Genomic DNA, 12,795 nt, shown 5'->3' on the forward strand with positions numbered 1-12,795 from the left:
AAAAAAACTGGGAACAACCAGTTGAAATGACTGGGTTCTGTGCACTGAATTTAATTGTTAAAAGTGAGATCAACTTTCTGTTAGGGAGCTTTATTCAATAAATCACTCAGGAGCCTTTGAGGATCTTAATGGCCTTGGAATTGCAGCAGCACTAATGATGCATCACCATGAAATATCAATTGATTATAATATTTCTTTGCATTTATATAGCACTTTTCTCACTACTCAAAACACTTAGCAATTGCAGGTTAAGGGCCTTGCTCAAGGGCCCAACAGAGCAGAGTCCCTTTTGGCATTTTACGGGATTCGAACCAACAGCCTTCCGATTGCCACTGTAGATTCCTAGCCTCAGAGCCACCACTCTGCCTATTATCAACATACTTCCATTGGTTGTGGCCTCAGAAAAAATTGAGGGAATAAAACTTTTATTTGAGAATTCATTTAGCAACATAATGCATCTGTTGGAGAGGAAAGGCCTCCCTGGCCACCCCTTTAACTAGACAGACAGACAGAATGAATGAAATATACACTATGTTTGTAGTCAAAAACCATTAATAAAATAAGTTTAGCTTGAGCAAAAAAGCTACCAGTAACCACAAGTCCGATGAAAAAGTATTGAAATAAATAGCTGGGTCAGAAATAAGTAAATATTAGAGTTCACAAAAATGAAATACATAGCTGTGCAAAGTTTTGGATGTTCACATTTTTAAAAAGACTTTAATCAGATCAGGTTTTGAGAGAGAGATCTAATGTCAAGTAAGGCTTAATTTGTCTTGGGCAAATGTCTGTACACAAGAAATACGCAAAACACCAAAATTGTTTAGTTGTTTTTGTGATATTTTTTGGTGTTTTTATTGCAAACATTATACATAGCCATGTGCCTTCTGATTTCTAGATTTGGAGAAAGTGAAGATCTTCCTGAAATTCGCATAGATGCTGCCTCCCCTGGACCTCGTGTTACATTTAACATTCAAGACACAGTAAGCATAATATTAAATTATCATTTTATTTTGTAGCATACATTTTCACCGTGTTTTCCAAAACTGACGGTAAAAACTCATGCAGAGACTAATAACTTAACTTTCAGTGTGAAAATGTTGACTTTTTTAAAAAGAAAATGATTTTATTTATAAGGACAGACCACAATTTTATAAAGCGTTGTAACCTCTAAGGTGGAAGTAGCTGTCCATGTGTTTACCATCTTTAAACATTTACACAGTTTCAGCTACAGTCTGGGTATTACATTATGAATTGGCTTAGTAAGGATATAATTTTGTATTTCAAAAGACCTGTATTGGATTGTTCATCTATTTATACTTTTACAAATTTCATTTAATTCATAAATATACAAAAACAGCCCACAAAATAGGCAAATTAACAATGAAGACGACTGAAATGTTTTATCAGTGAAAAGTGTCAGTATCTTGGACCCTCAGAGTTTAGAGTTCCTGGATAAAATTCCTGAAGAATGCCGTATTTGCCTGTCAGGGTCTCTTTGCAAGTTTCCAAATGCAGAAACAAAATTCCTTCTAGTTATGGTTATGATAAGCAAAGGAGTCTGAACTATGAAAATACTGAAATGAAAGAAAAAGGTTGTGGCACATTCACACTACTTTGACTTATTCAAAACATTATTTGTTTCCATCTTGAAGCTGAATACATCACTGGGCATTGCACATTCCTCTGAGAGCCCCACCGAAGTGTATTTCAAGGTATTTACAAGAGGGTGAAGGAAAACAAGTTATAAAATAAATCTTTAACTGAATGCTGCTAACACAATCTGAAAAGGTTCTCTCTCTTTTTCCTTAACATGCAAATTCATTTTTTCAACATATATATTTTCTAAAATATATCATTTTTGACAAGATAAAACTGTTTTTATTACTAGCAGTCTGTTTTTAGCATAAACAGTACTGTCACATCCCTTTCATATATCAAACTATCTCACATTATACGTTTTTTTTTCCCCCCACCCAGCAATTGTCAGTTGTTACCTTCATTTATGTAATCTTAGCAAGTCAGAGGCAAGTTGGCCATGCGTTCCCATGAAGCCGATCACCTAACATAACATACCCAGTAACTCACTAGTCTGCTACTCACTACGATAAAATCAAACCTTTAATTTAGATAGAAAAAGAAAACGGAGATAAACTAGGATGACATGCATTTATAGTTTAGATACCCTTTGTCATACATACAGTATGTTGTATTTTTTTGGTAATGAATTTGCATGAATTAACCAATAAACCACTAACTTAACTTCTTTCTCCTTCTGAGGATTTCGGTTTATATAACAACAGGGTTGTGGAAAATTTCAGGCCTGCTGTAAAATGTTTGTAATTACTGTATTTTAAATGAACAAGTATGATACATATAAATAAATCAGCATACCTGCTAATAATATATTTTCAGTCTGAAATTTGAATGCATCTAGGGCACTGAAAGCAAGTAGTTAAAATGTGGCCTAAAACTTAGTGTCATACAGGAAAAACCAAATGTACAGATTCCTTTTAAACAGCCAATCACAAGATGCGCCCCTGAGAAAATCACTGCTTCTGTTCCAGTGGTATAAATATTGAACACTCTGCTTTAAGACAACTTGGAGTAAGAATTATTTTTCATTTACTTTTGCTTGTAATTCATTTAGATTGTTAAAATATTTTATTGTATATGCATTCAGAAGGAAGCCGGGGTAATTCTTTAGACTACAACATAATTTATATTTATATTCTCAGAAATATTAATTCACACAAGTTTTACATTATGGTCGTTTAAATTAATTTTTTATTCTTACAAGTTTTGATAATAATGATTAAATACAATTCATAATTAAGCATCAAATTTCACATTTGCAGGGAACTCTTAAATTCTTATTCATGTACCTCCAAATTAGAAGCTGATTTATGCTTATAGTGTCAATGCTGTGATCCTTCTTGGTGTAGTTAAGCTTGTGTTGATGTCTTATCTGTTTTTGTCCTTTTTACTGCTTGTATGATGCATCGTTCATTCTTCACTTTTGAACACTTCTGTCTGCTCAAAGAAAAGTGCATGCATTCCCATGATTTTATACAAAAAAACTCACAAAAACATTAATTTTTCTGATGATATCACCCAAAATCTTTTTTATATATCATTTTACCCACATATTATAAACTACTGTTTGTGATTTCCTGACAAAGATTAAAATTATCGTCAAATACCAGAAACACCCAAAATTTTACACATTTAAATGTTTATGCTTTAATATAAAAAGATATTTTGCCAATTATGACAAATTTGGTAAATATCATAGCTGAGTTTTTTTTTTTTTTCTTTTTTTTTTTCAGTGTAGCTGTTCCATAACCATTATATAATAGTAAAAATATACAATCAACTTAATTTATGAACAGTATCTAAGGGCGATGTCTATTATCATAATATTGATTTTTGTGTAGAGTGACAAAGTGATGTTCAAAATAAACCCCAAGGTTTATTGTTGTGCATTGTTTGACATTGTTTACTTTTAGAGCCCAGTAATCCTTTATTTTTTTACTTAGATTTTTGGCAGATATCATCAGAACCTATCTATTTACCTATACATTTATTCAGTCTTGTTTCAAAGAGACTTAGAATGGCAAATAACTTTAAGCTCTGAATTTCTTTTATCTGGCACTCAGTTTCCCGAGGAGACAGAAATGGACGTTATGTCAGTCAATGCTGGCCTTCATCATTTTCCATCTGTTAGTGAAGGATCATGTTCAGTGTTCAGTTCTCCCAACACCCCAGTTGTCTTCTCACCAAGCATTCCCTTCCAGCCTGAAGACGGCAGGCGAGATGACAGCTTGTCTTCATCCAGTGATGAATCTGAAAAGGAAGAGGAGTTTGATCGAGAGAAACAGCCATCCTACTATTACAGGAAGATACCGTAAGCATCGTGTTTTTTTTCCTCTTAATTAATATGAATCTATGAGTGAGGTGAAACAGTCCATTCCACATTCAGATTTGTTTAAAATTATGTGTTTAGTATAGCTGTGTATAAAGTTTAAACAAAAAAAATAGCTGTAATGATCTTCACATGGAGCTGGAGATTTATTGGGGTGATAATGTAATTCTGAACAGTTTCAGAAAATAATGTTTCTTATATTATTTTTTAAAAAAACTGATCTTTTTATTTGTAATATACTGGTATCCCCAATAAGTTTGTTTGCTTTGGAGAGTTATGGGCGATGTTAGTCAAAGAAAGTGTTTGACTTTTGAGAAAACAAAACAAATATATTTAGTACATTTTTCTAATTGTGAAGCAAATATGATATATGATTTTGTGAAATTAACTACCATATTTACATCACACCTCTGGTTTAGAGTATTTTAATTGCAGAACGTCGCACTCCTTAGGATGCATTTTGATGTACTATACATTTTTCCCCTCCTCTAAGATATCAGTAATTATAGACTATTTAAGGGGATGTACTTATAAGTGTATAATTAAAATACAGGAGAATTTAAGGATAATATTGTTTAATAAAAAATATTGACAAATTCCTGTTTCTGTTTGTATAAGTTAATTACACATTGTGGTTAGTATTTCTGAATTCTTCATAATACAGAATGGCATAAGAAGTATTGAAACAGATTTTTAAAAATTAAAAACTGCATAGTATAGTATGGAATGTTATAATTATTCCAGTTTATACACTGGAACCTAAATTTAGAAAGTAAAAGTCAGAGAAGTGTTTGAAAAAAATAAATAAATAAATGAAGTTCAATTAGAAAAAAAAAAGTTTATTAAGGTGGTAACCTGTAGTTTTTCTGTAAGATGATTCCTTTATATTTTTTATTCTGGCATTAATTTATATTTATGTATTAAATGAGCAGTAAAATGTGGGCTTGGGTGGCATGGTGTCAAAGCATGTACATGCGTATAGTCACAGATAAATGCCTACTTGAGGTTGTTTCTCCCAAAAGCGGCAACACCATCTATTAGAGGCAATGGTATATTTTCTTTTTCCACAGACAGAAATAGCATATCTGTTTCCATGTACAGTGGAACCTCTAGATACGAGTTTAATTCGTTCAAGCACTGAGCTTGTATAGCGAATTTCTCGTATCTAGAACAAACTTCCCCATTGAAAATAATGGAAATCCAGTTAATCCGTTCCGCACCCCAAATATATTAACATAAAAATCAATTTTCCTAACAAATAACACTGATAAATTATATATACTGTAGTCTACCTTTAATAAATAACACTGGTAAATAATATAACTGATTATTAAAAGAATCAAAACAGGTGTCCAAAGTGCAGTAGAGCATTCAATAAATGTTTAAATAAATAATCCTTAAAACAGTTGTGAAGTGGAGGTTTAAAATACACAAGAATAACAATCCTTTAACACGAGGTTAAAACGTCAAAAGGATGCAGTCTTTAAAAAACAGATGACAATCCCCGGTGCTTCTTCTCTGTTAGCGTCTCACCTGCGGGCTCTGCAACAGGCGAGACACTCTTAATGCAGCTGACCTTCTCTACACCGTCCTGCTTCAGCTGTTTGGCTCACCTGTTCAGCTCACTGTTCAGCTACACGCGAGCCTGCTCTCCTGCCCGCCCTCCTGCGTGCCTGCCTGCGCGCGCGCGTGCGCTCTCTCTCTCTCTCTTTTCTTTTACTTCTTCTCCCCCTTAACCGGCTCGCGCTTCTCTATATATGCGGGGAGGACATGGCAGCTGCAGCCCATCAGCCACAGGAACAATCATGGATGTGGGCAGTTTCCCACCTGTGCACTTAAGTGAGAAACGCAGACACCGCAGATCGCGGCTCGCAACTGCTATCACGCCCCCTCGCTAAGCTGAGAGCTATACCCACAGCCTGGCTCGTTACGCGAGCCAATGCTCGCATTTAGATCAGAAATTTTCGCTCATACTTTCCTCGTATTTTGAATTTCTCGTATACAGAGGTGATCGTATCTCGAGGTTCCACTGTATTATTAATGGAATTACTGAAAAGTCAAATCTTCATTGTTTTTTTTTCAGATGCATCACCTTTATATTGTCTTTATCTAAAGATACTGTTTAAATGAAGATCAAATTTTGATATGTCCACATTTCAGGAGTTTACTTACTTTTCCAAATGACTACATTTATTTTTCTTGTAAAATGTACATCCATTTGTTACTAAGAGATACAGTATTAGCTCACCTTAGTAGTTCTACAAGAGAAAAGCATTGTCTTTTTAAAAAAAAAAAAAATGTATAGTAAAGTGAAAGCAGCCAGTCAGGCTGACTTTAATTACAGTACAATCAGTTAAGACAATAAATGAAGAGAACAATATTTCATAGGGTGGACGGATTACTTTCTTTATCATTCCTAGGCATAACTGAGATTTAACCGCTTCAATTGTGTTTCTTTTCATCATAGTCGGGAACAAAGCAAGACAATGACAAATTATGTCATTGCCCCCTCAAGTAGGCACTTTTTATAACTGTCTACTAGCCTCATGACATCAACTGAGAGACAGTTGTTCCCACTCCTCCTTGCAGCATTCTTTCAACTACGCAGTGTTTGAGGGGTGTCTTGTGTGCACCATCTGTTTCAAATCCCCCAGCTTCCCGATGGTATTGTTGACCTGGACATTCCAGAATCTTTCGTTTCTTCCTTTTTTGGGCCATTCCCTAGTAGATTTAATGGTATGTTTAGGGTCATTGTCATGTTGCATGATTCACTTATAGATGGGTCTGGTATAATGAAAAATTCATAGTGATTCCCTATGGTGGTGAGCTGCCCAGGTCCTGAGGCAGCAAAGCAACCCCAAACTAATAACATTTACAGAACCATGCTTCACAGTTATTATCTGGTTCTTCTGGTTAAATGCTGTCTTTAGTTTTATTTAAACATGACATCTAGTAATGTGGTCAAATAAAATATCTTTGCCTTAATCTGTCCAGAGCACATTGTTCCAGAAGTCATGGTCTCTATGTGTTCATGGCCATAATGTTTAGTCTTATCCAGATGTTCTTTCTGGCCAGAAATTGTTTTCTTCTGGTACACCGTCCATGCTAATCTAATTTATGCAGCCTCTTTGTAATGGTAGACTGATAAACTTTGACATCAACAGTGGCAAGGGGAACTTATAGATCACATGATGAAATTCTTGGGTTCTTAGAGACTTCTTTTAGAGTTTTGCTTTCTGGTCTTGGACTGAACTTCCTGGATTGCTGTTTGAAATCTACTCCACTTGTAGATAATCTTCCACACAGAGGAATGATTGATTTAAGTCCTTCAGACTCATAGGCATCTAGAACCGTCTTTCTAAAGGCCTCATGGTGCACTTTGATCTAGACATAAGAACAGCAAATAGCAAACCAAACTAAAAGTCGGAAGTTTAAATGAGACCGGTTCAGACAAGATCCTCTCTTAATTATGTTCTAATGATTTGGACTTTATAGTATGTGGTGCACCTCATTCTAGTTTTCAGATAGTGATAAATGTCGGAATGTATTTACTTTGCCATGAACGAAATCTGCATTTAATTTAAATTTTGCTTTCTAATATATTGTTTATCGTATACATGTAATAAATATATATGTAAATTATTTATAGGCAGACCTCACGTAAAAAATCTTCAGGTTTTGCTGCAGTAAGCCAGCTCTTCAGCGAACGATGGCCAGGTACTCCTGCTAACAGAAGTATTACAAATACAAGTACTACAGAGAGAAATATTGATTTTGAGTTGGACATTCGAGTTGAGATTGATAGTGGAAAATGTGTGCTGCATCCAAATACTCAACAGCAAGAACATGATGATATAGGCCTGAGAAGGTAAGGTGACAGAGTCATTGATTAGAAATGTCAATTTCAGGTTACCTGAAAAGATTTTTCCTTTTCCACACAGTTTTTGTTAATGTATTTTACAATATGCATTTATGCAAAAATACAGTATACCACTGAATTAAAAGTATCGTTTAAGACTGACTTATAAGATGAAGTATGACACTGAAAATGTTTAGTTTGGTAGTGATGGCTTTTTTTACATGTTAAATGACAAAAGCTTTAAGTTCTGTGGTACCAAATACAGTATGTATGACTTGTTGTCTTTCACATTGATTTGCATAAAAAAATAATATACAGCATATTAAAAAGTATTTGTTCCTTGACTGAATTTTTGCATATTTTCAATTAAATACTGATAGGTCAAAATATAATATTCCTTTAGATAATAAAAGGCACCTTGAGTGAACAGGCAACACTCAATTTTGATGTTTCTGTCATTCAATAAAAAAAAGAATATTATGCAGCACCTTTTCTTTCTTTATTTTGATTGCCTGGTTCTGGAGGTACATTGACTTATTCAATGCAGATTGGAAAACCTGCAGGGCCAAATGAACAAACAACCAAATTTTATAAAAAAAAAAATGTATCAATGTTTGAAGATACAAGGGATAATTAAACACTACCAGATACATTTTGTCAGTCCTCTGTATCTATTTCCATAATTATGAAATTGTCAAATCACTGTTTTGCACCAATCGTTTCCTCCTCTTGCCCCGCCAGTCATGGCTGCTCTCTCATATACAGTATGTACAAATAACAGCAGTGATGATTGCATACAAAGGTGTGATTTACATTTGCTAAAGTAGTTCTCTTCCTTGCCATCCTGAGCTGACAAATTTGCAGACTGAAAACTGTATGAAGTTTGGGCAGCAACTAGCATGGCCTTTTTGCTCACAGTTATGTAATAATTCACAACTGTCTGACAAATTTATTTTCATTTATTTATTTATTTATTTATAAACCTATGTCTGTGCATGTGACATTGCACAGACACTCTGAAATTTCACGTCAGGGGTAACCCACCATGCGGGTTATTACTTTCAGATGAAGTAACAACAATAGCTTCAAATATTTACGCTAATATATTCACTGCCATTTACCCTACTAACAAGGTTACAAGCACTAAATACATCAGCTTTGCTCCATTCCTGTTGTCTCAAGGATTTCAGTAAGACATGTGAAGATTGAACTTGTTTTGTGCTCTACTTTCACAAACACCTTGTAGTGATTATATGTACTGCAGTTGCTGTGTTTCTAGGTCATTAGGTACTACAGTTTCCACAACTTCCATCTTCATCTTCTACATGAAACGTACTACGGGTTGAGTATCCCTAATCTCAGATTCACATATCTGAAATACTCCAAAATCCAAAACTTTCTGAGTGCTGACATCACGCAGCATCAAGCACTTCTAAGCAATGAAACTTAGTCAACAAGCTTTGTCCCCAGAGAACTGACATGGTAACACTTGCATTTAGAAGTGCTGCATTGCTACATTAAAATAGCAGATGACTTACGTTAATGAAATGTTACTGATTATGGTTTTCAAAAGAAGCTTCATTCTTGCTAGATGCCCTTATTGCAATATGAGCTTACTAAATTGCTATGATTGCATTAGGGAAACTGGTCACTGCTGAAAATTGACATTTTATGTAGAAATATGTTAGCTGCAGTGCCGCTAGCATATCTAAAGCAGATTTCCCCAATTTGCACATGAACTTGATGTCAGCACATTGTTTGAACTGCAACGCAGCACAGAATGACTATGCACACATCTAACTCGAATGGTAATGCTGCGCTCTCCTCCACAACAATGTCTGCATAATCTGATCTCTCACTCTCCCGCTATATGACAATTCTGGGAACTTTTTGACTGCCCCTTGTATTTCTGTACTAAGGATCAAAGATTATAATTGGAGTTTAATGGGGCGTACTGGCCTAAATCATTTAATAATAATAATAATACATTTTATTTATATAGCGCCTTTCCCATGCTCAAGGCACTTACAGAATAAATAAAGAACGGCAGAATATACAGTATATAGCATTGTACAAACCAGATAAATAAACAAAGAAGATTAAGACAGTAAATTCTGAAAAAAAAACAGACAACATAATTGATGGTCTAGCACACACACATACAGGTTACATTAGCATCTTGACAGAGAAGTAAACTGAGAGAAAGGTAATAAAGTCAAGTAGAGCTAAAAGCCTTCCTGAACAGATGAGTTTTGAGTTGTTTTTTTAAAGAATTCATGGAGTCAGCTGACCTGATTAATTTTGGTAGGTCATTCCAGAGTCTGGGCGCTATACAGCTGAAGGCCCTGTCACCCATGGAGTGTAGATTAGTGACGGGCACAACAAGATTACCAGAATCAGAGGACCTTAGTGGGCGGGCAGGCACATAGTGATGGAGAAGGTCACTGATGTAGTTTGGCGCGAGGTTATTTAAAGCTTTGTAGGTTATTAGTAGGATTTTATATTCGATTCTGTAGGACACAGGGAGCCAGTGAAGGCGGAGCAGGATGGGTGTGATGTGCTCGCTGCTGCTGGTTCGAGTAAGGACTCTTGCAGCTGAGTTTTGAATAAGCTGGAGCTGTGATATAAGATTAGAAGGGGCACCTGCCAGTAGGGAATTACAATAATCGATGCGGGATGTGATAAAAGCATGGACAAGTTTCTCAGCATTAGAGAAGGAGAGGAAGGAGCGAACACGGGATATGTTACGGAGGTGAAAGTAAGAAAGTTTCTTAATGTGATTTATGTGGGCGGAATAAGTGAGGGAGGAGTCAAAAATGACACCAAGATTTTTTACAGTAGAGGCAGGTCTGATGAGATCACTGCCAAGATGGACTGGGAAGGAGCTCATTTTATTAAGTTGCATTTTAGTCCCAATTTGCAGGAGTTCAGTTTTATTGCAATTTAATTTTAAAGAGTTCTGCTCCATCCAGGTTTTAATTTCACTAAGGCAGGTTGTGAGCTGAGAAAGCTCTGATGAAGTTCCACTTTTAACATTGAAGTAGAGCTGAGTATCATCTGCATAAAAATGATAACCCAATCCATAACTACGGATAATATGGCCAAGGGGAAGCATATAAATACAGAAAAGCAGAGGACCGAGGACAGAGCCCTGAGGGACTCCTTGTGTGACTGGCGCTGAGCTGGATCTACTGTTGCCAAGACTAACAAACTCTTGCCTATCAGTCAGATAGGACTTGAACCACTGGAGGGCAGTGCCAGAGATACCCAGCATGTTCTCCATTCTGAACAGTAGGATGTCATGTCTGACAGTGTCAAATGCTGCACTGAGGTCTAACAGAATTAATATGCTGGTTTGTCCAGAGTCTGCTGCCATAAGCAAATCATTGGTTACCCGTAGCAGAGCAGTTTCACAGCTGTGCCGCGCCCTGAAACCAGACTGAAAGGGTTCCATCAAATTATTAGAGGTTAGGTAATTGGTGAGTTGGGAAGCTACAACACGCTCAAGAACTTTTGACAGGAAAGGTAAGTGGGAAATAGGCCGGAAATTGTTAAGATTGTCAGCATCAAGGCCAGACTTTTTTAACGTTGGGGTTACAGAAGCAATTTTAAAAGTGAGCGGCACAGAGCCAGTGTCAAGGGATGAGTTTATTATTGTTGTAACAGTCGGGATTATGGCATGAAGGCAGGATTTAAGTAGTGTGGTGGGGATGGGGTCCAGTACACAAGTAGTCGGCCTCATCTTATAAAGCAGGTCATTAACAAACGCAGATGTGACTGGTGAGAACTTAGAGAAGGAGCTGGATGGAGTGGGAAAACAGGGAGAGATATAAACAGATGATGTATTTATGTTGGTTGAATTATTTAGATCTTTAATTTTGTTACGGAAAAAGTGGAGGAATTCCTCACAAACTTCAGTAGAAGAGGTAGTTGGACCAGATGCGGGTTCGAGTAGTTTATTAACTACAGAGAACAAAACCCTTGGGTTATCATGGCTACTTTCTATTATTCTGCCATAATGGGTGTTCTTGGCAGAAGTTAGTGCTTCTCTGTAAGCTCTTTGGTGGTCAGAGAAAGCCTGGATGTGCACGGTGAGGCCAGTCTTACGTGACATTCTCTCAAGGCGTCGGCCAGCTGCTTTCATAGATCGCAATTCTGAGTTATACCAAGGAGCTGAACGTTTAAAGGAAACCTCCTTATGTTTTAAAGGAGCTGTTTTATCTAATGCTGAGTGAAGGGCTGTGTTATAGTGGTGAACAAAACTATCTAGTGTTGATGGAATAGGTGCAGACAGTAAAAGATCAGAAATGGATCCAGAAAGGATAGAGGGACAGATATTTTTAAGGTTTCTGTAAGAAATTTGTCGTTTACAGGTAAGAGGTGGGAGAGGTAATGAGACAGTGAAAAATTCTGCTTTATGGTCAGAGAGTCCCAAATCAGTGCTGTAAATGTTGGCAACAGATAGTCCAGAAGTGCAGATCAGGTTCAATATATGACCGCCACAATGGGTTGGAAAATCAACATGTTGTGTCAAGTCAAAACAGTCCAGTAAGGACAGGAATTCATTTCTCAGTTTAGATGTGGGGGTGTCAATATGGATGTTGAAATCACCAAGAAGGATAATTCTCTGAGAGTAAGAGCTTAGGTGGGTCAAAAGTTCAATCAGATCGGATAAGAAGGATGCATTGTATTTTGGGGGACGATAAAGAACAATGAGTGAGTTTAAGTCTTCTCTGATAATTACTGCCAGCCCGCCGCCATGTCTTGAGCTGCGAGGCTCTGAGTGGAAAGTGAAACCAATTGGAGTCGCCTCTGTGAGAGACGCAAATTCGTTTGGTTTTTGCCAAGTCTCTGTTAGACACAGAATATCAAGTTTGGTGTCAGTGATGAGTTCTGACAACACCAATGCTTTGCCATTAAGAGACCTCGAGTTAAACAGTGCAATATTACATAATGAGGCTTCTTTCTGCACAGAGCCGCAATCAGGGTTTATTCCCACATAATGCAAATTTGG

At 36.4% G+C, this 12,795-nt stretch overlaps 1 protein-coding gene across 10 annotated transcripts in view; it reads left to right on the forward strand.

Moving 5' to 3' along the window:
• Positions 1-12,795, forward strand: part of kiaa1109 (KIAA1109 ortholog) — a 371,922-nt gene that overhangs the window by 312,787 nt on the left and 46,340 nt on the right. For 6 of the 10 annotated variants that reach the window (XM_051928377.1, XM_051928381.1, XM_051928384.1 and 3 more), the window contains 4 exons: positions 896-980; positions 1,653-1,712; positions 3,657-3,904; positions 7,572-7,790. In XM_051928377.1, coding sequence (XP_051784337.1) covers positions 896-980; positions 1,653-1,712; positions 3,657-3,904; positions 7,572-7,790 — 612 coding nt within the window. The remainder of the gene's footprint in view (positions 1-895; positions 981-1,652; positions 1,713-3,656; positions 3,905-7,571; positions 7,791-12,795) is intronic. The other 4 variants (XM_051928380.1, XM_051928386.1, XM_051928382.1 and 1 more) reach the window with 3 other exon arrangements.

The sequence above is a fragment of the Erpetoichthys calabaricus genome, chromosome 5, assembly GCF_900747795.2.
Source record: "Erpetoichthys calabaricus chromosome 5, fErpCal1.3, whole genome shotgun sequence".
Taxonomy (NCBI): Eukaryota; Metazoa; Chordata; class Cladistia; order Polypteriformes; family Polypteridae; genus Erpetoichthys; species Erpetoichthys calabaricus.